We start from the raw sequence: 27,252 nt of genomic DNA, 5'->3' as shown, positions 1-27,252 counted from the left end.
TTTTTTCCCCAAAGGTCAAAGCTCTTTACATTGACAGAATCTTGTAAAGCAAGTATTAAAAATCTGGAAGATGCTGCGTATTAAAAAATACTCAAAGCAGGAGGAATGGAGGCATTGTAGTAAATTGGACAGCCAGCTATTACCCTCATATCAAAACTGCGTAACAACTAAGATTCAGGTGGCACTTCTGTATATTCTGTCAAGACAGCACTGCCATCCTAAAGAGCAGTGTAACCCTCCCATATTGTTCAGGCCATACCAAAAAAAGTCCAAGAGAAAAGGACTTTAAGACAAATATGTGCTTGAACAGCAAAATGGAGAGAGACAGCTTCACTAGCAGCAAACATGGGTCTACTTGCCAAAGAAAAGCCAGTACAAGGGAAAAACAAAGACACAAGGCAAAAGTAATAGTTCCCATAGGGAAAAGACTCAAGGACTGCTAAGAAAATGCAAAGGCCATCACAAAAATGAAAAGGCTCAGCTGGCTGTGCATACCCAACAGCAGGGCTGTACGTGTAGACATTCACTCAAAAGGAAAAAGAAAGTGAAAAAAAAAAAAAAAATTTTTCCAAATTTAGATTTAATGTGGTTTAGGTAAGGCTCTAAATGTTGAATCATCATATGGGGCTGATTTGGGGTTTTACTTGTTTTGGGGTTTTAGTATTAATTCAGCATATGTAGATCTGGTGAAGGGCTGTTTCATGGCTTAATTCCCAAGGATAATCTACAACCCAAGAAAAAACTTAAGACATCTGAGAGAAAAATCAGATGTGAGAGTCTAGCCTTGCTTCTAAAGTACCAGGGTGGTACTAGGGTGGTAATGAAGAGAGCTCCAATTATTCCTCCTCACTCAAGTCATTCTATTGTTGACAATTAAAAGGTTAAAAATTGGAGGAGGTTATGGTGCCCCTTCTACAAAATAGATGTTTTGTACGAGGAATATCAAGGGTCTTTTAGACTGCTGGAGTAATGAGCTGTAGCATTTTCAGCCATATCACATCATAAATATGAGTAATTACAATTATGATGTACTTAAAAGCAATGTAGCTTTCAGAGGAACAGTTGGTCCAACTCAAAAAGTCAGCAAGGTTAGTTGTTTTTTACACATGTACAAACCAGGGTTTAGTCATACTAATTTTTCCATCTGTTTCTTATTTGTCATAGGAAACCAAATAGCTTCAGAACTTCTGATAGTATTCAGCAATGTTTTAAAAGCCACCAGCCACACTAACATAAATGTACTTTACAGAAAAGGAGACTAGAATCTGACAGGGTCATTGATCATTTGAACCAACTTTCAGATCCATGTCAAAAACAGTAAAAGGAACTATCAGTAACTAGAACTGTAGAAACACAGTTCTACCACCATGACCTCAGACCAGTACCAATCACAGAGGCAAACCCGTGTTCCAAACCATTTAGCCAACACAACTATATTTTTTTATTATTATTTTCTCCATAAGCTTTTATGTAGTTGTGTTTTTTCTCAACATGTTGTCAAGGAAACCCTACATTCTTGTAGCTTAGTATCCAGCTCTTCATTGCTATAGACATAATTCAGGATTTTGAACTGGTTGATATAATTTCCTTCCCAGTATGAAGGGATGCTCTTAATACCATAAGCTGGGTCTGTTTTTTGAAGATTCAGTTCTTCCAAAATGCCTATGGGAAGTTTAGCAATTAACTCTTCACTTTATTAATTGTATTACATTATTTTACATATGAATATTCTATTGTGCTGTATGCTATCCACTGGAAAATAGCCCTGTCATCTTACTGGTGTCCTCTTAAAAATCACAATTCCTCTCTTATTTTACTGTCTTTGAACAATGTTGAAGTTGTTTTATCAGAATTCCTCTGCCAAAAATATTTTGGATTGTGTGAGAGGTGCCAGCAAAATTTCAATGACAGTGATTAAGTTAAAGGTGTACACCCCTTTTATCCCTGTGTCCTAATCTTACATAATGTTTATAAAGGTTTTTACTGGGAAAGACGTACTTTGTGTGTATGTACACAGAATTTATTATGCACTCCAGGGAACAACTGCTCTTCAATATCTGGGTGTAAAAAAGTAGTGTCCACTCTGCCCATTGCTGGCTTTCTGTAGAGCACGTTGCTCACCTCCACACTGCCAAAGCACTCAGGCAGTCTCAGGTTGGCACCTATTGTTTATGTCTCATGCCTGTTGTCTGGAAAGTTCTTCCAGCATGCTATATACAGCACTCATCTGCTCCATGCACACCACAAAAGTCTTCCAGTTCTTATCACAGGCTTTAACGTGCTGTTTTAATTCTTATCCTCATGAAGATCATCAGTGGAACACACAGAATGATTCGTGCTACTGGGTAACTTCAATATAAAGATGGGAAGTGGTCCTGTGAGAAGAGTACTTGTAGCTTTCTGGCAGAGTCAAGTATATTATGGCACTGGACTTGTGTTTCAGTTGTGTGTCATGGTTAAAGGTATTTCTGTCATTCCCTCCTTTGGACTTCATGGAGCTATGCTTTTATCTGTTGTCAAGGAAACACCAGGTTTTTTCCCCCTTGCTCATTAATGTCTGCATTTTTGTTTCCATAGCTACAGAGGAACCTTAGTGTTTTAAAATAGCAGTAATTGGATTACCATGCCTTCTTGTAATTTATTGACACCATTAATGGCTCCGATTTTCAAAAGCAGACACCAAGACTGTATCAGCAGTTTTTTAGCTATTAGCATTTGTTATCTCCTTGTCCTGAAATACTGGGTACATCCTAAGAAAAGTCTTCAGCATCCAAACACTTGCAGCACCCAGACTCAGTCTATACATAGTGCTCTAAAGCCATTGAGTCCTTAACAGGAATGGGCAATCTGTTACATTTAAATGTGGTTTTCTGTCAATGCTAATCACTTATATGCAGAACTGTGGAGATTTAGCCTGTTTGTTCTTCTGGTACAAGTTACTAAGGATTCTTTAAATAACCACAATGAAATGTGACAGTTAACTTTTAATTAGGAGTTTCCCTGACCATGCTTTGCTTCTAAAGAACCAGGAGATAGGGTGGTAATGAAGAGAGCTCCAACCATTCTGTACTCAATAAGCATCCATTTGGCACAAGCTGAATTCAAAACACATGTCACAAAATGCCTTCATCTTGGCACAAAATATGAGCTGAAATTACTGAAAGTAGTCTGCTTTTTAGTGTAATAGTTTAGTTTCTGATGGGCACCTGCAAAGAAGTGCAGAGGTCCTATTATGAATCTGCTACATGTTAACTCCAACATCTAACATGTTACTGAGTCTTTGTAAAATTGACCCCAGAAGAATTATCTGGGAGAATTTTACAGCCAAATATCTAGCACACTCTGGATACAGGAACATGGAAAAAACACAAAGAACTGAGAACACCAGTGTTGCTAAGAACTGGTATTGCTTAGTGGCAGGCCTAAGTCACGATTTCTAAAGACAACAACTGAAACTCCCAGACAGGCTGATCTGTGTGTCTGTCTGTCTGTATGCACACTCCTACCCTGCTGGCATTGTTACCATGCTGTATCCTGACACTTATAATTTATTTGCTACAACTTACTTGCCTATTTGAAGCGTCTGCAAGGCACCGTAAATGCGTATTCTATACTCTTACCCTTCCTTTCTGGTATCTAGTATCTCCAGTTCCTCCTGTCCTCAGCCTCAGCACATCTTGTCCTATGTCCCCTCATTAGGAGGCATCTGCAGCTGTGGCTGCCTGCCCAAGCAGAAGGCAAATGAATTCACCATGTGGGCTTCCTACCAGTGGTGTCACCTCTCTGGGTTTCTGCACTCTGTCTACTAAGTCCCAGGCAGTAGACATATACCAGTCCCACAGTCTAACTGGATTAAAATTAACCAACAGTTTTAAAAGCTGTAAGAGGAGGACAAACAGAGTGACTAGATAGCACCTGTTTCTTTAGAAAAACAAGCTGAAGAGAGACACCCATCTAAAAAGTTTACCATTTAGGTAGAAGAAAATGGTGATCAGTGGCTAGACATAGGTAAGTGTAAACAAGGAAGTGTCTTTAATCTAAAATATTAGTTCCTACTTTTCACAGTGGATTTCTGTGCATCCCTGAGGCTAAGACATTCTATTACCATAGAAACGGTATCTTGTGTCATTGTGGACCTCACTTGGAGATGAGTGCTGTTATGGAAACAGTCATCTTAACAGCTGTCCTCATGTTACATATTTCAATTATTGTCTTTGTAAAGATCCATTCCTAAACTACCCTTCCAGGATTCAGTGTAATAAAAACTAAGTCTCTTAAGTCTTTAGCAATTTAATAAACACCTAAAGGCTGCTCCAAATTAAAAATACAGCATTAGAACAAAATGTATATTAGAATTACAGTACCTTTTCAATAATTACCTACCTTCCAAATCTGCATCTGCAAAGGTTTGGGGAAAAAGATGGCCTTTCCATGGCACCAGTCATTAGTAAAACTACTTCAAGAAAGCCATTTTTAAGCCATGTGTTCTGTGAAAGAACTCATTTGCGCACACATCCTATGTGCATGCATGCAAATGAAGGAAAAAAAACATAAGCAGGTTCTGTGAGAAAATGTGGCTTAGTGGACTGAACTAGGAACTGTGAATTCTTAAACTTTAATCCAATGAACCATTCTTTAGTCTTGGAAAAGCCACTGAAGACAGATCTTTTTAAAGATACATGTGATTTGGAAGCTCAACCCCCACTAATCTTTCCCTGGGAATTGAGTCCTTAGCTGATCCTAGAGATTTGAGAAAATCTCCTCAACATTTTCATATTTGTAACATCTGAGATACTACTACTTACTTACTTCACTCAAATTATGTGGGCATATTTATTGCTTAATTTTCTTGAATAAAGTAATTGAAGAATCTGTGACACAATTACAAGTTTTATTTGAGTTAGCAGTTATTCATCACTTAATTTGTAAAACCTAAATACCTTTCTGGCTACTTATATTCATTATATTAGTTAGTTTCTTAGCTTCTGTAATATTACTAAACAAATGTGCCAAAATCTGGAAAATGTTTAAGTACATTTAAGTCAAGTGAGAAGGAATGTCAGTTATTTTCAGGACCAGCAATTGCTGGTTACTTTCCTATTTTCCATTGCAAAATTGACATAGTGAAAATAAAGTACTGATTATTTTTTTTAATTATTATTAATTTTTACCATATTATTTAACTGTTTAGATTCTGCGAGCTTTGTTGTTTGGTATCTGTGTCATAATTTATTTTTTTCTGATATTCACAGCTGCCAAAGGGAAGAGTTTGTTATGCAGATTGTTACCTGTGAAAGATTCCATCCTTGCAGTCCTGCCATGCACTGTCAGAGCTCTCACTGCTGTCTCATATTACTTCTGAGAAGACAGAATGTTTGACTAACAAAGCTGACAGGTATAATCCCATTTTGTTAATCTTCCAAACAATTGTTCTCCTTCTCTCCACATGTTTCAGAAAAGAGATTCTCTGATATTTATTCTTTAGTATTGCAGGTTTTGGAATGCATCCCCTTGCTGACTATATTTTTTAAGAGACAACAAAAAATATAGCAAATAAAAACCAGACAACACACCATAGTCTCAATAGAGGCCCTAAAGAGTCTACCAGTAGATGAGGTAGGAATTACTCTAGGGATTACTTTTGGAAGAAACTCTTTTCTAATTGAGCACCGAAGAGATTCAACATCTGAAGTTTGCCTAATTCTGCAGACATGTTTTTCATGTTTTTGATCCTCACAATTGTTTAAATTATCAGATTAATAATTATTTAACTAACACGAATATTCACCATAACTTTTCTACAGAAGGGCCTTTCTTACTGGTAGGTGTCGCTAACTTTTATTTAAATAGGTGCAGATCCCTTGTATGAGTGTTCAGATGGTTTTGAAAGTACTCCAATTTTAAGTATTTAAGTGTATCAGCAAGGATTAAGATATATATGACACTGAAATACACATTTATAAAAGGAGCAAACACTGATTTTGGTGTAACCAACTGAAATAAGTTTTAGTTGCTTCTGGTACTAAGTTGTCTCCAAGTTCTGTGTTTCATGAAGCTTTGTGAAGGTTTTTTTATTAATATCATAGTTTTATTTGCCTGCTGCTTTCATTGCTAATGTATCTGGCAGCATCAGTCCCTGTTTGAGTCCATATGCTCAGGGGAGTGTCCAGCTGTTCAGGCAGTATTTGTTTTTCCGTTCCTATGATACTCATACCACTGTACATTTGGGAGCCCTTTACTTAGAAGATACATAGTATGCATATCTAGATTAAAAAGAAAAGCTGCTGTAGCTCCTATACTCTAGATCTTACCTTTTTATAGACCTTGATTTCTAATAATTACTGATTTACAATATTTTATATTTCAGAGAGCTGCTGTATGCTCGGAATTTGTCACCAGTAGAAAGTCTATATAAAAACTGCTCTTGTTTCTGAGCATGAAAACCATCCATTGAAAATAACCAAGAAGGTCAGACTCCAATTTTACCATCCTACTAGTCATGAACCTGCCGGGAAAATAATGCATAGCCTATTGATTTAGTGCAGTAGAACTGATACTAGGAAGAAATTCTTCACTGTGAGGGTGGTGAGACCCTGGCCCAGGTTGCCCAGAGAAGCTGAGGCTGCCCCATCCCTGGAAGTGTTCAAGGACAGGTTGGATGGGGCTTGGAGCAACCTGGCCTGGTGGGAGGTGTCCCTGCTCATGCAGGGGGTTGGAACTCAATGATCTTTAAGGTCCCTTCCAACCCAAACCATTCTATGATTCTATTATATAAATATTATTTACTTGTGCAGCAACTGGAAGCAGTTCTTGAAAGACTCGAGGTCAGGGGAAAAAAAATTGAGTCAGCTAGTAAGAAACTGCTTTAGTGTACACTATGCAATAACTAGGTATGAAAAATTACATTTTAAATTTCTGTTTTGTGAGAAGTCCAGTTGCTGTTAGAACTACTTTTTGCAAATATTTATTCCTTTTCCAAACATTTTTAACTGCAGTTTGTGGCTGTTATATTTTGGACTCTATACACATATAACAGAGAACATATATATATGCTGAAGAGATGGATGGCATTAATCCAAGCTGGCTGAATAATACTATGGGAAGTCTGATGCTTTCTCAGTGCTTTGAACTTTTTAAATTTATACTTGTTGTTTATTCCTTTAATTACTGCTTTTGCTGAAACACTAAGTTGCAGACAGCTTAGTATACAGCTTAGTTTTAGTGTAGGCAGTACAATGATAAAAATACATTTGTCTCCCAAAGTGCTCTCTAACTAATCATCACTAATGAAGCTGCACAAATCAGCAACAATAATGGGGATGAGGGAAGGCCTAGAAGAGTTAAAGTTTGTATGATTAAATTCCATATCTAAGAACTGTCACATGCACCGAGCCCTTTCCTTCCCGGGAATGGAATGTCCAGAGTAAGATGTAACACTATGGAGAAAAATAAGTGTATGATTTTGCAGATAGACTACATGCACAGGTAGGAGTTCAGGCTGTAATGACATTAACTTGGTATTCTTCCCAAAGCACAATGCTTAAAGTGCTGTTCTGTAAACATATTTTTAACAGCTTGTGTGTTCTTGTAATACTTTAAAAATTCTTAGATCCTCTTTAAGTTGTTGCATAAATTTTCTTATTCTGTACGTACCGAGCTTGTACAAGCCTGTTAAATGTGTTTGGCTTTGGATCAGGACAGTCCTAGAGAATGTAGTGAAGCTCTTTCACAGGACTTCCAAGATTTGTAAGTTTTCCCACATATTCCTTTCATTTTCCATAAGTGCTATAATATCTCACAGAAAAGTACATAGAAAAACAGCCATAGCCTGGAGTAAAAGTCAGTGGTTGCAGTACAGTGCATATTCAGGCATTTTATCTCGCTGGACTCTGCCACTGATTTTTTATCAAATAATCTTGTTGCCTTAGATTTATTTTTTTTTTCTAAATGGAAAACTATTATGCTTACATTAATGAAGATTTTATGGGATCTGTTTATTAATTTTAAATGTTTATTAGAGAATACTATGAAAGAAAATATTTTTGACCCAACTGTGCATGCAGGCTATTCTGTTACTTTATTTGAGTAGAAGATATTTGCACTGTTTCCATCTTAAACTCTCTAATTTTATTAATATTTTAGCCCCTAGGCTGGATGAAATAAACTCATTAAAAATCCTCAGAAGACTACTTGGGAAAGGTATTTTCAGTGAAGTTACAAATAGGAAACTACCACTGGCTTGATAAGATACCAGAACTTTAACTGTTGGAGTGCCTCATTCCCAGAAGGAGAAGGGCCATTTTCTGGTGCAATATTTGACTTTCAGGCTACTGGTTTATGTGGATTGTCAGTTCCATCCAAAATCCAGTATGTCTTCTCAGTTTGGACTTGGGAAGGTTTGGGACTGAGCCTGAAGTTGCTGTTACTGTTCAAGACTCAAGGACTGTAGTCCCAGAGATGACGTCTTGTGCTCTTGATTGCTGAGACTGGATCCTCCTGCCCAAGAGGTGGCAAATGGAATCCTAGTACTAAGAACAACATAAATAGACTTAAATCCAGGATCTACATGATCTCTGGCCCACAAAACTTTGAACAAAAATTATTTCATGGCTTGCCTTCATCCGGCTGTGGTCAGCCACTGATGGATGTACGCTAGAGATGTCTCAAGACTGTTTGATTTATAATTGATCTGATAATTGTCTCTGTGATCGTTCAGATGTCAGCACTGATGACTAAGTAGCCACTTGCCTGCAGCAGTTTGTGTATGAAGAATTCTCAACTTTCACTTCCAGGTTGTGTTTTCTTTAAACAATGTCAGAAGTAGTTGAGTACAAGATTTCTGAAGCACAGAGCTTTACATACCTTTGGGATACGGGAGCAAAGTTTGAAGACCAGAAGTTATGTTTGTGTTTTAACATGTAATATGACCTCTGTCTCATTGCTGGTTCTTCAAGGTTTTGCATTAGAAAGTTGCATTCAACAAATGTTTGATAGTATGGTGTGGTTTTATAAGAAAAGTTGTCATCTTTAAACAAGCATCAGATGCAGGGGAGAAGCATGATTATTTCCAAACAACACAAAATCAGCAGCAATTTCAAAGTACTTCAAAATATGTAGTTTTGTCTTTAATTGTGCTGGTTCTGTGCTTGCTCATGAGTTGCGGGTAATAACGTGATTATCATCTGCCTACTTGATCACATGCACATTTGTGATGCTTGCAAGAAAAAAAAAAACACAACATTATCTGGCTGGTAACTGTCATATTATGCAGAGCTGAAGAGACTGTTTCCCAGACAACAGAACAGTGGTATTGCATCCACAAGCTGCACACCACTGTGGAGCTGCACTTCAGTCAAAGACCTGGTGGCAGCTGCTGCTCCCACTAATGACACGGACAAGATGGAACTGTTTGAACAGCCATCATCAAACTCCCTGATCATGGAAGTCAAGGAAATTGCACAATGTGTGCAACCTGGTAAATGGTGATGAGTTAGTGATTTGATTGCTTTACTGAGTAAATAGAAGCACCAGTAGGGACACCTTCTTCCTACAAACAAAGCTCAGATGGCTTTCAAAAGATCATGTTATTTTAGAGCTTAGAAATTATGTTGAGAGCCAGGCTGTTTTAAATGTTTCTGAGAAGGAAATCAGCATAATTTTGAAACAGGAAATAGATTTGTAATGGCATTGTTAGGAAATTACATCCCTTTTTTTTTTTAGCTCCCTGTATCACCATGCTAGAGAACAGCAGCACTTTTTGACTACAGTCTTTGTACAACAGTTGTGCATGGACGCATAAATGAAGGATTTAAGTGGTAGAAAAATAATATATTTTAAGAAACTCCAGGAAGAACCCTTTTATGCAATCAATAGTGGAAAACAATTTCTAAATATGCATATAAATCTGTGGGAAAGAGATGGTACCTTATTGTTTCTAGTCATACGAAGGAAGAAAGTGTATCTCTCCTTTTTTATGATGGAGGAAAGAGAATACGGCAGCAAAGAATGAGTAATTCTCACTATACACTCTGCCTTTGCTGTCATCTTTTTGCCCCAAAAGACCAGAAAAGCTGTTTGAGACAAATTTCTGTGCTGTGGTTTGCACTCACTGCATTTCATTTCTGCAGTAAAACATGAACGTGAGCAATAGAACACAGATGCAAACTGCACAAGTCTGGGTTTGATGTTGCCCTGTGAGCAAATGACCTCTTTGTCCTTTATTTCCAATTCATAGGTTTACACGTGATTTAAATTCCTGGCATAGAAACGTGGTTTGGAAACTTTCTGGCCAGGCAACTAGATGCTCTGACTGAATCTTTAGGAGTCTCATAGGATTCCTACTGCCTGTTTTTCACTGGTCCTTGTGATTGAAGGTACATGTTGAAGGTGAGCATACAAAGATGCTAGAAGATTGTTATTTATTTACATGTTATCTGAAAACTTACAGGTTTTTTCAGTCCTTTTGGGAAAGCACTAGCAGAAGCAATGGAATTTTTTGAGGTATGTGTTTATTACTCATTGTAGTTCATCTATGTCAGGGATCAGATCGGTGCCAATTTCAATGAACTGTCCAGTTGATTTAAGTTTCTGCCAGTTTAACCAGGCTTAACTAAAGGACATAAAGGTGATTTATCATTATTGTTGTTGTTATTATTATAATCATTATCATTATTATTTAGGGATGTTTCACTGCTTTCATGTTGAATTTTCATTAATATTTTTTAAGTTCTGAAAAAAGGGCCTGAACGTATCTTTCCAATTCGTTTCCAGCAAGGAATTCCCTTCCAGATGTGGAAGCTGGGCAACAATTTATTCTGCAGAAAAGTTTGCTCTGGATTGAGGGGTGGGCAGCCCTTGGGCAGTGATTGCTGCTGGAATGCTGAAGCAGAGTGGGGATCTTGTCCTCCTTGAATATGGCAATGCTTGGAGACGTGGATACTTCGAGGTGAGCTTCCTTATGAGACCTGTAAGTCCTTTCCCTCTGATGGAATAACAAGCAACAGGTCTTCAAGCGGAAAACCGCATAGAAACCTAGCCCCCTCTTGTGGTTTTTCCACATAGAAGGCATGAATCGATTCAACCTCATTTCTTAAAAAAAAATGTATATGGCTGCGTCTTTCTTCTGAAAGTTGATATGGTTACTGCTGTTTCATCTCTTCTTAGAGGATGATGGGTATTAGTCTCAGGATAGAAAATTATATTCTGTAAAAAATTTTATTTGCATTTCATATGCAACTTCACAGCCATTTTCACCAGAAGATGGGGGATTAGAGGAAAGGGATTTGCTTCTTATTTCTATAATCTGTTTTTTCATCAGACTGAGCGAGGAAAAGCCCTAAACAGTGAAGGATAAAAATAAATGCTCTCCCAGTTGACTAATAAAGTATAGAAACAAATATAGGCATTTGATTGTCTCAGTGCTCCATGTTCTATTTTGGGTTGAACCAAATTGCATGATACCAACAAATACCAAGTTGGAGTTTGTTAGTGGCTAAAGAATAAATGCACTGAACATAGAAAACTGTTCAGTGCCTGGCTACAACCCAGGTGTGATTCCAGCAGGCATTCTGGGGGGTACTCAGCATTGGCTTAACCAGCCCTGACCACTTGTTCTTGCAACTTCACCACCTCCTCTGCAACACTAACATGGCCTTTCTGTGATTTTTCAGTTCCACTGGTGGTTCAGAAGACACAAACTCAGCTGCTTGGCATTGGTTCCAGACAGCTTAAGCAGGTTTGACAAAGTTGAGAAATCAGCTGTATTGAGTGTAGTTAGTGCAGCTACCTTTGTTGAGGCAAGCAGCTTAAAGAGAGTATGGAGCTCAGTGGTCTTTAAGACTTTTTGCTGCATTCCTGTCCCTTCCCCCTGCCCTGGGTCAAATGACAAGTCCAGACCTCAGCTGTGACAAGGAATTTGAGCCATCAGTTATGGAGAAGGAAGGTGAACTGAGCAGTGGAACTACTAACGCATTGCAGAGGAGAAAAAGGTAGAAATTGCAATAAAACCTGTTTATTTCAATAAAACCACATTTTCAGTATTGAAGAAGAAATATTTTATTCCAACTATGTTTATCTGGAGAGAGAAAGAGATGCACTGAAGCCCCTGAATGCTAATCCGTTAAACAGTTTGAGCTCTCTCCTCACCTCATGTATGTAGTGGTGGCACTTCCCCATTAGTGTCTCCTTTTGACACTAATCAGAAATCTGGATGGATCAAAATTATTTGAACAAAGCTCCTATTAAAATATGAGCCAAAATTAGAGGAGTTGATGCTATCCTACACTGAGATGGTTGCTGTGCTTTCCTTCTAAAAAGAAGGGTATTTGCTTATTAAAAGTACAATTTGAGGTGACCTTTTCATAGAGATGTATAATGACATGCAAGGCATTAAAAAGTTGATTCTGGAAGCAATGAAAAGAGAACTTTGCTATCCAACAAAGGTCTTCTAAGCAGTACGTGTGGGGAAATACAGCCAGGCACTAAAAGCCTCACATACTGAATTGACTGCTGATGGTAAAAGCGTGTTTACGGATGGAGCAGTCATTAGGAATTGTATAACCAAGTCATTGAAGAGGTATGTCTGGAAAAGAAAACATTGATAGTGTCAGTTTTCTGCCAGTACAACTGCCAGACTGACACAGGGAGTGGGAACATGTTTTTCCAGCTCAAGAGAAGAGCAAGACCTTTGAATGATTTTCATTAATACTGTGTGTGAACACCAGTATTTCAAACACATCAAAATTTTAAATTTCAGATCAAGGAACTGGTGAAGCATTATTGTAGTGTTAGCTGTATTTCAGAATATGATGGGGGGAAAACCCACTACCAAATACAGTTTTCTTAAATGTACAAAATAGTAAACTTGCCTAAGTCGTAAAGTGAAAACTGAAGTGTTGTGATACATGAGGCAGGGTTAAGCAGCCAGAGCTCATATCCTGCCTATTGCAAGGAAGTGCAGCAGTTAAATACAGAACTTTCCCTACTTACTTACTCTTCACTGCATCAGTCACCTGTGATCTTCTCACTGTAAAATTTGCTTTTGGTGATCCATTATCAGTGCCTCTTCTGACCTGCATTCATTTTGTTCAGAAGTGCTGCTTGAATCAGTGGAATTGTCACCAAACCCTTTTCAGTTTAAAATTCCAAGCCATTCTGTACTGCAGAGTGGTCTAGTTACTCTCTGGGATTAAGGCTTTGGACCAGATGGTGTTTGCTTTTCAACATGTGACACAATACGTGTATTTTAATAATGGAAAGCTAAACCCACAATTTTTTAAGCCTAACAAACACACCTCCCTGATGGCAAACATGGGTCTGGAAATACAAAATCATAATGCCTTGTTCTGCAAATAAATTCATTGGAACCTCAGAGCACTTTGATACACAATTCTAAGAGCAATTTCAAGCCTTTCTTGTCATGCCAAGGAGATTGCTCTGTCAAAATCTATATGAAACACATCAGCACAAGGCCCCCTTCATACATCAGTTGCGTTTGGCAGAGTCACAAGCAAACAGCCCCTGAAAGATACACATGAACTAAGTCACACCACGGGTTTCCACAGGTTTTTAATCTTCTTTTGTAGATGTCCATTATGGTCCCTACTGATCATCTTGGTAGTACCTGGGACTGGACAGACTCAAATTAAATAATGTTTTCTTTGATTTCAATTATTAGATGGGTACTTTCTATGTATAGGGAAAAATATATCTAATTTTATAGTATTAAATTCTTGGTCAAAAAATGGACACAAGATCCTCAAGATACAACATCACCAATGTAAAGAATTCTAATGTTTAGGATGTGCAACTTTTTCCTCTGCAGTTAAAAATTAACATTTTATTTTCTTAAAAGCTGGCTCTATTTATGTTATTATTCCTTTTAAAAGTCAGGTCTATAAGTAGTTCAGCCCTTGATATCACTCAAAGACAGAAAATTACTTGATCAAAACTCCTGCTAAAATAAATTGAAGTTCATATGAGCAAGAACTGTTAAGATCTAGCTCCTAATCTGCACCACACGTTGGCATCTTCCTTCTTGGAGATGTCACTTCGCTCTGCTTCCAGTAGTTGACATCTCTTCTACAGAAAAAAAAAAAAAAGATGAGAGGCTACAGAAAGCCTCCTGGATAGGAGATGAGTCTGCTGAATTGTCAATGTCTGTTTAATGGTCACCATCTTCCACAACTATGGACTGCATGCCAAGACCTCTCTAAATGCTTAGCATGGTTAACATCCTTTGCAAAATTCTCCAGCTGCAAAAAAACCACTCAGTGGGTGTTGAGACTACAATGGATTTAGAACTGACTTTCAGTCTTACAGAAGAAAATGTGTGCACTCTGATAGATTAACCAGCATTTTTATAATGTTTAGGAACAGTCCCATGACGCAAAGAGTCAGGAAAAATAAGATCAAGATAGGTCTCTCCAGCAGAAATGTATTCTCCTAACAGGTCTCACTTATTTGCCTGAATTTGGTAGTTTATCATTAAATAGTAGCTTCTCCAGATAACAGCTTTTCTATCTGGTGTTCAGCGCAAACAAGAAAAATGAATGGGAATATTCAGTGAATCTGAGTCTTTCCACAGACTGGCCAGGATTTCTGGCATGGCAGAACAATGATAGAAATTTTGCTGGGTGAAACACCCTGTTTCTGGGCAATCTCCCTCTCAGCCTTTTCCAGTGAGGTGACTACTGTGCAGTCATGAATACAAAACAGTCACTTACTGGTCAAGAGCTGTGGCCATGAAATGCTGTCCTGCTGCCTCCCTGATTGAAAACAATACAATTTCTACACAACTCAGGACACTTTCAACATTGTTATCTTTAGAATTTTCTAAGAAAATGCTTGATGATGTGCCAGGCATGTGGGCTAGTTTGTCACTGTAACTGATCTCTTACTGCTTTATTAATCTTGCAAATCACTTTGGTTTTATTTCAGGAATGAGTAAGGGAAACAGTCCAAGACGCTTAAGTTGAAACCCTTCCATTCTGGAACAGTCTGCCTGTTACAGAAGGTGCTTCTTAACATGGAAAACAGTAAAGAGGCTGTTTTGTAACTGTTATAAAATAACTTCCAGGCAGCGCACTTACAAAACAAGTTGTCTAAGGACAGCAGTGAGCCGGCCTGGGTGGGGCATTGGTATGACTGCTCAGCGTTAAATAACACTCGTACGTGCCCTCGCTCCCACCCCAGCACGCGCCGCCGCTACAGGCAGAGCCGGAGGGTCCCTGCGCCCTCTGCTGCGCAACAACCGCGCAACAACCGCGCAACGCTTCACCAGCAGCCGGGGCGGGGGCACCCGGTACCCCCGGGCAGCTGTCGCCTTGGCCCGTTGTGTCCATGGCAGTGAGAACTGAAGGTCTGGGTTAGCAGGAGACGCGTATTCATTCTAACTTGAACAGATTACGCCTTACAAAAGCTACCTGGTTATTGTCAGAAAAAGTGTCTTATTTGGTGTCTTCCCCCCCGGATCTTGACAGAATCTAATAACTAAACTGAACTAAAACATTCTCTCCTACAATCACAAGTGGTTCGGGTCAGAAGGGGCCTCAGAGCTCATCCAGTTCCAACCCTTAACCTGCAGTTCAGTCTGTCTGGTCCCGGTACCCGCCTAACTTGAAACGCTTTCACATGTAACTACAACTCGGGTTTCGGCGGCGGAAGCTTCAGTCGCGCCTTCGACCCACTCAGCCCAGGGGACGGGCTCGAGAAACGGCACCTGCTGCCGGGGACACCGGGGCCGCCGGTTCGCGCCTCCCGAGCGGCAGCTCCGCGCAGGCGCAGTGCGCGCGCCCGGGCCGACACGTGACACCGGCCGCTCCCGGGGCGGGGCGGCGCAGAGCCCGGCGTGACGTCACGGCACGTGCCGCTGACGCAGGCGGCGCCGCGCGGCCATTGGCGGGTCCCGCTCCGCGCTGCGCAGGCGCGGGGGCCGGGGCCGGTGGCGGGGCGGGCCCGCGGGGGCCGGGCGCGAGCAGAGCCCGGCGGAGCCTCCAGCCCCGCGCCCGCCGCCGCCATGAAGATCTGGACCTCGGAGCACGTTTTCGAGTAAGTGCAGCGCGGGGGCGGCGGGAGGGAGAAGGGGGGCCGGGCGTGGGGTGCTTCTCCTCCGGCGGGCCGAGGCGAACCACCTGCGGGCCGTCTGGCCCCCGGCCCGGTGCCGCAGCTGTGCCCCGGCCGCAGCGGTTCGCTCGCCCCCCGTGACCTTCCCCCGCACGTCCTTGGCGCCCCGGGGTCACTCGCCGGGGCAGCCGCCTGCCGGCGGCGGAGCGCGGCGGGCACAGCAGCGGCTGCCGGCTCCCAGGCCGCTCCAGGGGGTTAAGCCCGGCTGCCCGAAGGTGGGTGCGGCTGCCGCCAGCGGGGGGTCCTGAGGAAACCCGGCGGCTCCGGCTGGGGAAGCCACTCACCCACAAAGCGGGAGGCGTGCCGGTGCAGCGCGGGTCCGGCTGCGGGGCTGCCCGTGTTCAGGGTCACCTTCATGCTGCTCTCGCCTTCCAGTTGTAGGGCTGACCAAAGCATCGGGAGTCGCTTCATGCTGCCGGAGCTCCAGTGCTCCAAAACACCTAGGTTGAAAAATAATCCAAAGGAAATATTTAAGGAAAGTAACAGCTTAATGAATTACTTCGGTATTGCTGGAACCTGAAAAAAAAAGGCAATCTTTCAGCATTATGACACAGGGAAAATGTTCTTATCAAACTTTTAAGTCAGAAGGCAATTGAACTCCGGAGTCCTGATTCATCAGGTGTGTTGTGTGTTTAACTGGCAGGTACCACTGCCCAGTCCACAGATGTTTTCCTCTAGGGAAGTGTCGCAAGCCGGTACCAGGGGGCTACTTTAAAGTTGACAACTGGAAAATGAGCTGCTTTAAAAATATACATCGACTGTTTTGTGTTCAGTTTTAATAGAAATCCTGTTTAAAAATGAAGGTGTGCAACTTGTGTGTCTTGATTCTGTGTTGGCAGTCACCCTTGGGAAACAGTAACAACGGCTGCCATGCAGAAATACCCAAATCCCATGAACCCCAGCGTGGTTGGAGTTGATGTCCTGGACAGGCACGTAGATTCCAGTGGGAAGCTGCACAGCCACCGGCTCCTCAGTACGGAATGGGGAATTCCCTCCATTGTGAAATCGGTAGGCAGTGTGTTGTAGGGCTGGAAAAGGATGCCGGAGGGAGGGGAGGTTGTGAACCAGGCCTTGTAACAGATGTGTATCATTCCTAACTGTAATGGTTTGACAGGACAAGCATTTACGTGTCAGGAAAGCTCAACAGCAGCACACATAGTGGCTTCCTGCTAGCCAGGAGTTGCCTAGTTCTTGAGATTGCTTCTGTCTTGAAAATGAGATCTACCTCAACTGAATAGTTTAATTTGAAACTAAACCCTAATTCTGTTGCCTCTGTGTGTGTCCAATACAATTATCACCACTTGTGCATTTATAGGCACGAAAAGATTTGCAGTTGATTAGCATAATTAATTCTGTATGTTTGCCTGTCTTCTAGCTCATTGGCACGTGTAGAACAAAGACGTATGTTCAGGAGCACTCTATAGTTGACCCAGTGAGAAAAACAATGGAGCTTAAGTCCAGCAATGTAAGTAGCTGTGTTTATGCCATTGAAATAGATTATTGGTTATAGTAATTCCTTGCAAATTTGAAAAGGAATGTCACCTTGAAAATTGCTATAGAACAACATAAGTTAAAGGTTTAAGTTATGTGTTTATAGTTGACAGGTTCTGTTTTTCAGAAGGGAATACTAGGTTTTTAGAACTTTCCAGGCCTCTGAACCTACTGATGAGGAGGATAGCAGTCTGGGGGGGGGGCTAAGAAAAAAAACTAGAAGGCCATTTGGTGTACACTGCCACCATTTCCTAATCATGTAACATCTTGCTCTTTGCAGTATTCTGTCTGTCTGATCCCATTGTTGAAGTGTTTTATAAATGTGATGGTGTATATTGGTAAATGATCCAAAAACTTAAGGAAAGGAGCTAGCTCAGCAAATGCTGAACTTCAAGATTGTTCTATCTTTTTCTACAACCCTAATACTTGCAGGAAAAGTGTAATGCTTAAATGAGATATAAGCATTAGTTTTGAATCTGCAGTTTTATTTACTACATTCTCTTAAAATTTTTATCAGTGGGTAATCTTGTCTTATGTTCTACAGATTTCATTTACAAACCTAGTGTCAGTAGATGAGAGGCTTGTCTATAAACCACACCCTCATGAACCAGACAAGTAAGTACCTCTCCTCTGTTCTGATACTGCACTGAAGCAGTGCAGACTTTGGCTTTGAAAATTCCCAGTATCCGTTGAACAGCAGATGAAGTTTACATCACCTTTGTTATGGTAATTTGTCTAAAAAAGAATTAAATGGACTGTCATTTTCTCTAGTGACATTGCTTCTGTAGAGCACTGCTGGGAAACATGTCATGCTACGGGGGAGTCCAATTCAGTTCAGCTTTTCAGGGAGTTGTCTTGTGTCCTGTCTGGCTAAGTTTGTACTTCCTTCAGTTATCAGCTCCTTATTTCCCATCTCTTCATCAGCCTGAGCACAGAACCTGTACAAGGGGCACATTTATCTGCCTTTACCCTAACTAAAGGCAGATAAACCTCTAACTTTCAGAAGTTTGGATTTTGGTGTTTGATTGGGTTTTTTTTTAAGGCAGCTTCAGAGCTTGCAGTATATACTCCTGGAACTAGTGATAATTCTTAATGATCTTTCTAGGGATTCTAACATAAGAGGTTTTATTTTCCTCTCACAACACTCAGAAACGTTAAATCCCTATTGTGGAAGGGGATGTCCTAATACTGTTTTCTGAGTGTATGTTCACTCCAAATTGCTGTTCCCACTCTTTAACTTGCTACTGCTGAAGATGGAAATAACTGAGGACCACAAAGGGACACCTAGACTTAATGGGGACTTTGCTTTCATTTTCTGTGTAGAAGTGTAAAGCAGGTAAATGCGGTGTAAGTGGGTTGTGTTTACTGAGCAAATTCTGTGTTGTACAGCAAAGCTGAGGAGGGATTGTACTTGGAAAGGAGTGGGTTTCTTATAGGAGTGCATTCTTTTTTAAACTGCTTAGAATAATTCAGTGTCTTGGTTTCTGTTTCAGAACCATTTTGACACAAGAAGCAATAATATCTGTAAAAGGCGTCAGTCTCAGCAGTTACCTAGAAGGGCTAATGGCAAACACAATTTCCTCCAATGCTAATAAAGTAAGTATGACCTATGTGTAAAATGTGTGAGCACTGGCTGAATGACAAAGGGAATAAAAATCTCTGTTGACAAAGCAAAAAAGTGAAACAACCTTAGGAAGGGTCCACATGGTCCTACTGCCTTTACTGTAGAGACTTTTGTTCTTTTCCCCTCTTGTGAATGGATGTAATTTATCTTCACTGGAAAAATATCAGCTCACTTAATAGTCTGGTGCTGTTGCTCTTTTGCTGCCTTTTTGATGCCATCTATTAGTTTTTGCTGTTGAAAAAGGATATATACATCCAGACAAATCTGAAGTAGGTATGTGGGAGTAATGAAGTGGTGTTCTAGTTGAGAGTCTGTCCTCTGGGAATCCAAAGTTCAACCTCAAGGATGATAAAGTAATCAGGATGAAAAGTCTTTGTGGTTCATAATGTGAGTACAGCTGACATAAGGAATCTTTTAATGAAATGCAGGGCAGCACATGTTCCTGCAATACCCTGGTTATTCAAGTAAAAAAAAAAAAATCATAGGCAGTTATTTGTGTACCTTTTCTTCTCTTTTCAATTGTTGTATTTTTAGTAATTTTTAGTAAGACAGTATTTAACCTATTTACATATTCACTAAGACTTACACACTGATAGACTTTTCTCTTAACTGTAGGGCCGTGAAGCATTGGAATGGGTAATTAATAGATTGAATGCTGAAATTGAAGAATTCACAGCTTCAGCAAGAGGAACCATGAGGAATTCAATGGCGGCAGCAGCATTTGTAGAGAAATGATAGTGAATATACCTGTATTACTAACAAGGTTTAACAATCCAAAGCTAAACACAGGTATTCTTTGTTATTTAAAGGCCTACCTGTGTATTGGGCATGTTTCAAATTTAATTTGGAGAAAAGCTGAATTCTTACTAATGAGGCTGATGCACAAAGCCTAGTTAACATATTGGTTCAGCTGGACCGAATTTGGGTTACAGATGAAGAAATAATTTTCAAGCATAGTTCCGGTATTTACATGAACACTAACTAAACGTTTTCAGATCTGAAGCAGCCTCATTTAGTGACGACGTGCATATGGTGGAGGAGACTGGGATGTTAGGTTAACTTCTGTGGAATTTTGTGTGTGTGTGTGTGTGACTTATGGACTACCTCTTTGGGGACCAAGCCCAAATTAATGGTTTGTTCCAGCATTATTCTGTTTATTAATGTTTGATAGTTGTATAATACAACTCGGTTTAATAGACAGTTTATTACTTGATGCTTGAAATACAAAAGAATGTACAAAATATTTTTTGATACGCTTTTTAACTTGTTTGGTTGAGCTAACATAGTACTCAGATTGTTCTTCAGTCAATAGAGGTAAAATATACCAAGTGTCTACTAAGACCTAAATTCTATTCCTCAATGCAACATTAATGAGCTGGGTGTGCAGTAATTTAAAATAAAATTTTATCCTAGAGTAAGTATCTCTATTTCTAAAAGCTCATGAAATAAAGGGGTACAATAAGCCTTAAAATCTTGCAAGCTACTAGGGCATCTAAGAATAGTAGGTGTTCACTTCAAAATTTCAAAGAACCACTTAAAGGACTAAAAAAACCTTTGTGAAGTCAACTAAAGAGATACCTAAACATAGAGGAAGTGATACTAAAAAATTTTAACAATACACTGATTAACTTGATCATGCTCCAAAAATAATGTTATGTCAACTGAATCACGTTGTCCTTTAAATTAAACATAGTGTTCTAGATTCCAGAAGTTCCTTAACCTTTTACTAATTTGCTCACAATACAAGGCTCTTTAAATGGAAGCCTTGAGAATAGGAAGTTTTCTACAGTTGGTTTTTGTTTCTCAGTACTCACTGTAGATTCTTGGTACTGTCCCAGTCACTAGCTGTGGGGAGTTAAAGGTCAGACCTTGACATCCTTCCCTACATAGTATACCAACCTGCTGGCAGTGACTTCAGCAGAGGTTGGCTGTCCCATGAGGCTCCTTCAGTGTGAAGGAAAAATAGAAAGACACAGCCCTGAATTAACTGATGCTTCTGTTTTGCTGTCAAGAGGCTTTTCCTGGACTTTTTATTCTAAGCTTACAAGTAATTCCAAGACTCTCTCTTAGCCTTTATGCACTGTACTCTCACCTATCCAAGCACAAGTTGCATGCCATTTCTGCTTTATCAGAATTGCCTATTGCATAGTGGTGTCTGCTATATAGAGAAACAGGGCTTACCTTAAGTACGAAACACATGGATACAGAATCTTCTGCAAGATCTGTGTAGGGGAAAAACAGGTGTATATATACCTCTATATACAGGTATATAACTTCTAAAAATTTAACTAGTCTAAATATTTTTCTGAAAAGAAATTGAGACTACTTTAATGTTTAAATCACTGAGGTTTGCCATGCTTTTTACAGGATGTTATTACAACTGAAATAGCATTTTAATTTAAAAAGTGTATGTGAAACTTATGCAAAAAGGTTACCATTGTTTCTGATAAAAATGCAAGCTTGAAACTGATTTTAACTGTTTAATCATTAGCATCACTTGGCATTTTAAAGCTGATTTTTTTTTTCTTTTCCTATTTTTTCTGCACTAAGGACTCTATAGTATGAACTCACAGTTTGCCCTTGCACTGAAAATAACTTTGTTTGCAAGCATTCAACAATTTATTTTGAAAGATCATTATTCTTTGTTCTATTTTATTTATATGCCTGCATTCTCATTCTGTCAAGAAGTATGACATTCTGTATGTGGTGCTTTTAAAATAAAATGTTATCTGAGTTCTGGCTAGTTCCTGTAACTTGCTCATCTATCTGGTGTGTTGTTTTTTTTAAACTGCTGAGTAACCTAAAATGAGAAGGGTGAAGGTGAAGAAATACTCTGGAGGTCATAGCTTCTTTAATTGAAATGCACGAATCCTAAAATGCACACTGACATCTCCTGTGGTCTTTTCTGCTTCTTAATAACTGCTTTTCTGCAAATCTGACATATTAACTACTGAGCAGGTTTCAGAGTTTGATAGATCCTGGGGAAAGATTTTCAGTCTACTTGGGACTGAGATTTGTATGTTACAACTTACCTGTTAAGGAATGTGTCCTTGCACTTGGAATCTAATGCTCACCATTGTTGAGAGCAGAAGAGAACAAAACACTTGGGCTGGAATGTCACATAGCTTGCCTGTTTACCCACCATCTTCTTAAGAGGAGACTGCACCTAAAGAAGTTTTGTTTGATGGGGAGTGGGGACTGTGTGTGCAGCAAATTACAAAGTATGTGCTCTCCCATCACAGCAGATTCCTGCCCTGTTCTTGGTGTATGTACATACTAGGGTGGTTCCTCCACTAGCCACTTCAGCAAGTCCCATGTTCCCTGTGGATCAACCTTACAGTGTCCTGCAGGGCTGTGATATGGCTGGCAGTGCTCCAAGGAAGTGGGATGCTATGGATGAATGCACCCACACTGCAGGGACTGGGAGCTGAGGCAGTACAGAGCTGTGTGTGCTGGTGGTTAGAAGGAATGGAGGAGGTGGGTAAGAAAAAGGAGATAGAGCTGGAGGGACAAAACTAAAGGACCAGAAAGAAAAAAAGGGACACGAGAGGGGGATGGAAGGGGACTCTCCTGGGGGGAGAATGTGATGTGAACAAGTCAGTGGCGCAGCCTCTGGTGGATTCCTGCCTGCTTCAGTTTGCCTAAATGAATGTTTTAACTTACCTGCAGATTTGGGCTTTTAAATAAGAAAACATGGAACTTACCAATGTAACTTCGCTGAGAAATAGAGGTAAACTTTGCATACAAAGCTTAACGGCCTGGAGACTATTTTACGACGGTATTGTGGAATCTTTTGTTCTCACTGTTCACCTTTTCGAGTTTTCAGTAATAAATCTTAAGGTCTCCTTGCAGTTAATTATCTTAATTTTTTTATTACTTAATCATGTTTCTGTGACCACTAAGTACACCAACAGAGCTACTAAGGATGTCTGCCAGGAGGAGGGACATGCTACAAGACTCCAAATCATACTTCTAAAGCAAAGGTGCATCCAGAAATGCTATTACAGTTAATTTAAATCCAGAAGTTTAAACTGCAGTAGCTGGATGTTTGAGGTCTCAGCAAACTTAATGCCCTCTTCTGTTGAGACTGAACACTTGCATCAGCTGCTGGTTCTAGTGGAAACACAGTGCTCTAGAGTTCTCAGATCTTTGTATGGACATAGCCATATGTCTATGGGAAGATTCTCCTGAATGAGCCTGCTTACCTGATTTGTATCTAAAAGTAGAAACAAGGAAAAAAAAATACTTTTCCTCAGGTTTGATATAAGAATTGGCCATACCAGTGGTGAGATTTAGGTGTTTATTAATGAAGATTTTTTTTTTTCTTCTTTTTTTACTGTAAATGACACTCACCTTGTCCTCACTGATTTAAACAGGCTCGGGATGGCTAAAGCAGCAGGATAATGGATTAACCTGTTTTACATAAGCTGCAAGGCATTCTAAAAAGAACAGATCTATAGGGGTTTTAACTTTTTCAATGTTGCGTAGTTGTCTAGCTCCTGTGTACCCATCTGCACTACAAATTTGTTAAAAACTGGTGTTGGTGCACCTTGCTAATTGCCTGCTTCTCTCGTGTTCTACAAGGTACTGCTTTTGACAATGTGAAATTATGAAACCTGCTATCATGGAAGCCAACAAAATCCTAAATTTACTGTAACATTGAAACGACTTGTACTGATATGAACACTGAAATACCACCATTTTCTTCAATCAGCAGTAGAAATTAAGTACTTCTAAAAAGGGATAGTTTCCCTGAGAACTATTTCTTCTTGCTGACAATGGGTGTCAGCACCTGTTCGGTCCCAATTAACTATAAATCTAAACCAGTTGTTTGTTTCAGAAAAAACAGGAAAACTACTAATTTCTACAACATTGCTGATGTGTCTAATGTGGTCTATTTGCAGTTAAACTGTACAGTCTAGCTTATTTCCAGTAAGAGTCATATATAGTAAAACTAATCATGCAGTCAGTGTCTAGTAACCTTTCAAAGCAGTCTCCAATTGACAACTTTGTAGATACTCTGGTAAGAAATGTGCTTTATAATATGGCAAGTAGCATCATTTGGCTGAGTACCTGTTAATGGGGTTTTGGGACTACAGAGATACTATTTACCTGTGAGATAACTGCTTTTGTTTATCTAGATTTAAACTCATTTATGTGTGGCAGCTGCAACAAAATCTAGTAGGTATGCTGTGAAATTGGGAGCAAGGAAGTGTGTACCAGAACCTATACTTGGAATTAATTTATGTTTTATAGTTGTGTCATATTTTGAATGATCTAGCTGAAGTGCTAGAAGCACTTAGCCTTCTTAGCCTGATAGGCTATAGTTATGTCTTCTCTGAAGCTGTGCAATTGTCCTGCTTTTCCTGTGAAATAACAGAACAAATGGAAGCAGGTGCTGCTGCACAGATTGTTTCCCTGTCTGCAAAGGGATGCAATAATGGCCCTTGTTTAGCCAGGAGCCTAAGTCTCCCTTGTCTTTCAAAAGAAGCAAAAGTCCCTACAAGACCTCAAATATCTCAGGCTCCAGCCACTGCTGTCACCTGGGTGTTTTTAAAACTTTTATTCAATGTTACCATCAACTGTGGACAGAATGCTTTACATTATCATACTATTTTATCATAACAACACTTAAAAAGTAACATAGCTAACAAAAGTTGTTAAATTCCTTAAAATAGGAAGTAATGCACAAAATTCTTAAAAGTTGAGTGTACCTGAATTCTGCTCTGTAGATCCTGGGTCCCTCCAGAGACTATTTGTGCCAGAGAACTTGGATGACACAGCAATTTTTTTTTTACTTCCAATCCAGGTGTCCACAAGGTAAAAATTAATGTCTTCATCTGCTTCCTCAACTAACCTTCAAAATGTTCTGCAGTAGGAAAGAGCACAGAACTGCAATTTCATTTCAAGATTAGCACTTATTTCAGAGCTTGTTTTCTGCTAGTGCTCTGTGCTGAGAGCTGTGCTTAGACAAGAGGAGATTTAAGAGATGACCTGTATTGTCATCAGCATGGCATGATTTCCAGTAGCTGTGGAACAGATTAGGGTCATCAGCAGAGAGGAACAGCAGAGCTTTACCAGCACAGCCCAGCATGGCTTACACAAGCAGAGAAAGGAGATAAAGCCACAGCTATCAAAGGTAGGAAGCATTATTAATGACCTGTACATTTTATACAATAGTGGCCATAGTTCCATGTTTCTTAACAGCATTATTTCATAGGAAAATGTGCATTAACTTTGCCATTTTAAATTAAGGCAGGAGGAAACCAGTGAAGGGATAATGACATTTGCAGTCTGTTGGAAATCACATTGATACTGACTTTTTATTGTACTGTAATTTGCCTTTTGTATAATTATTTGTTCTCCCCTGTACAATGCACTTGAGACTCTTTTAAGAACAACAGTCAGTTACAAAATTATTGTTGATGGATAGCACGGGGGTTTCTTCATAAGGGATCAGTTATTTTTGTTGCTTTATCAAGAATATAGGTCAGCAAGCAAATGTGTAATTTAATCACAAATTATGAATGTTAAGAAAGATTAATTTGTTTTGCCTTTTGATCAATAAACATTGTACTCTTGATAGAATTACAACTATGTTGCTTGAGCTCTTAAATTCCAGAAGCATTATGAATAAAGATTAAGTGTATTCAGTAACTCTTTCAGATCTCATAATTGGTACATAAACAGCTTTTTTTTTAGTCTGGTAATTTTTGTTTTGTGCTAAATCCCCACAATTTTAATAGTTGCATAGTAAGACATGGTTCGTGCCAACTTCAGTCTGTGTTCAGCAGACACTTGCCTCAGTGGTGACCTGAGTGGGAGTTCTGCCCATGGTGATTATGTTAAATCCATTATATATGCATCTGGACATCAATTGTATAATAGCACGGGCAAAGCTTGGGTGTATTCACCTGAGAATCTGCAGCCCCCTCTATGTGTGTATCTTTCACTTTCTTGAGCCACAAAATACTTTTGTGATGACTCTCTGAAAACATTTATGGTCATTCCTCTGCCTATGTCTGGAAAGAAAACAGCACATTTCACCTACTCTTTGTTCTGCAGCACAGTCTGGAGAAGAAAGAAGGCAACTGTAGATCAGCCTCCTGATCTACTCATACCACAGTTAGATGTACCTTCTTGAACTGACATATAATGCTTTTTTAATTAGATGTCTGCCTTCTATCAGAACTAACCGTAAATTTTAAAACTAGTCAAACTGATGTTGCTGAAATGTGTGTTTCTTAGTGTCAGAATCAGTGTAATATAATGCTAGCTTCCAAAAATTAATCCTGCACATTCTGCAGAGAAAAGTGCTGCTTTCTTTGCCATTTTTGTTAGCATCAGGAAGATACACATTTTTCCGTCAGATGTTACAAACTGGAAGAAAAGAATTCCTCATACCTTTATAATCAGAGGCCCAGTTTGATCTGTAGGTGCCATTTTCAACTGTGCTTTTTTTTTTTTTTTTCATTTCTCCCTGTAGCCAGTAAGCAGCCTGCTATCTGAATATCCTTTGGTATCTGAAAAGAACAAAATAATTTTAATTTCCATTCTATTACATAAATTATTTTACTCCAGATCTTCAGGACAGGGAGATGGCATTTGACAGGAGGGTATTCTTTGTCAGGCTACCAAGGATGCTAAAAATTGGTTGAACAAGGAGAGGAGACATGCCAGGACAGAAGAATTTCTGCTGCTGTAGGTAATCTGTACGTGTACTTCTGTACTGGTCCTATGTGAGGGAGCAATATTGCAAATAAGTCTGTGAGCTCTTATTACTAGAATTTTATGCACCATGAGAGAAACACACTAAGAGACATTAAGATTAGACCTCTATGCTTAGTTATTTTCAAAAGTAGTACTATTTAGGTTCACTATGTCATTTTGTTTTGTTATGACATGTTATTAAAGATCTTTAGTTTAAAATATTTCTGATTGAACACAAGTCATGTGGATTTATTTGGCTTTTCAGTGTCACCTCTTCCATCTACCTGGACCAACTTGGTCTCACT

At 39.6% G+C, this 27,252-nt stretch overlaps 2 protein-coding genes across 2 annotated transcripts in view; one reads left to right on the top strand and one right to left on the bottom strand.

Moving 5' to 3' along the window:
- ZNF831 (zinc finger protein 831) overlaps positions 1-27,252 on the bottom strand; it is a 51,024-nt gene that overhangs the window by 20,243 nt on the left and 3,529 nt on the right. Inside the window, exons 2-4 of the mRNA XM_051633047.1 lie at positions 26,642-26,760; positions 24,952-25,106; positions 16,407-16,562 (exon numbers count right to left, since the gene is read on the bottom strand). The gene's annotated coding sequence lies outside the window, so the exon portion shown is untranslated. The remainder of the gene's footprint in view (positions 1-16,406; positions 16,563-24,951; positions 25,107-26,641; positions 26,761-27,252) is intronic.
- PRELID3B (PRELI domain containing 3B) lies at positions 15,920-21,990 on the top strand. The gene is made up of 6 exons (XM_051633056.1): positions 15,920-16,047; positions 16,962-17,130; positions 17,498-17,587; positions 18,158-18,228; positions 19,107-19,209; positions 19,853-21,990. Exons 1-6 carry the CDS (start codon positions 16,016-16,018, stop codon positions 19,970-19,972), a joined length of 585 nt encoding a protein of 194 aa, XP_051489016.1. The 5' UTR covers positions 15,920-16,015; the 3' UTR covers positions 19,973-21,990.

Source organism: Apus apus, chromosome 15 (genome assembly GCF_020740795.1).
Source record: "Apus apus isolate bApuApu2 chromosome 15, bApuApu2.pri.cur, whole genome shotgun sequence".
NCBI lineage: Eukaryota > Metazoa > Chordata > Aves > Apodiformes > Apodidae > Apus > Apus apus.
The sequence above is the reverse complement of the archived record's forward strand: the minus strand, read 5'-3'. Positions and strand labels throughout refer to the sequence as shown.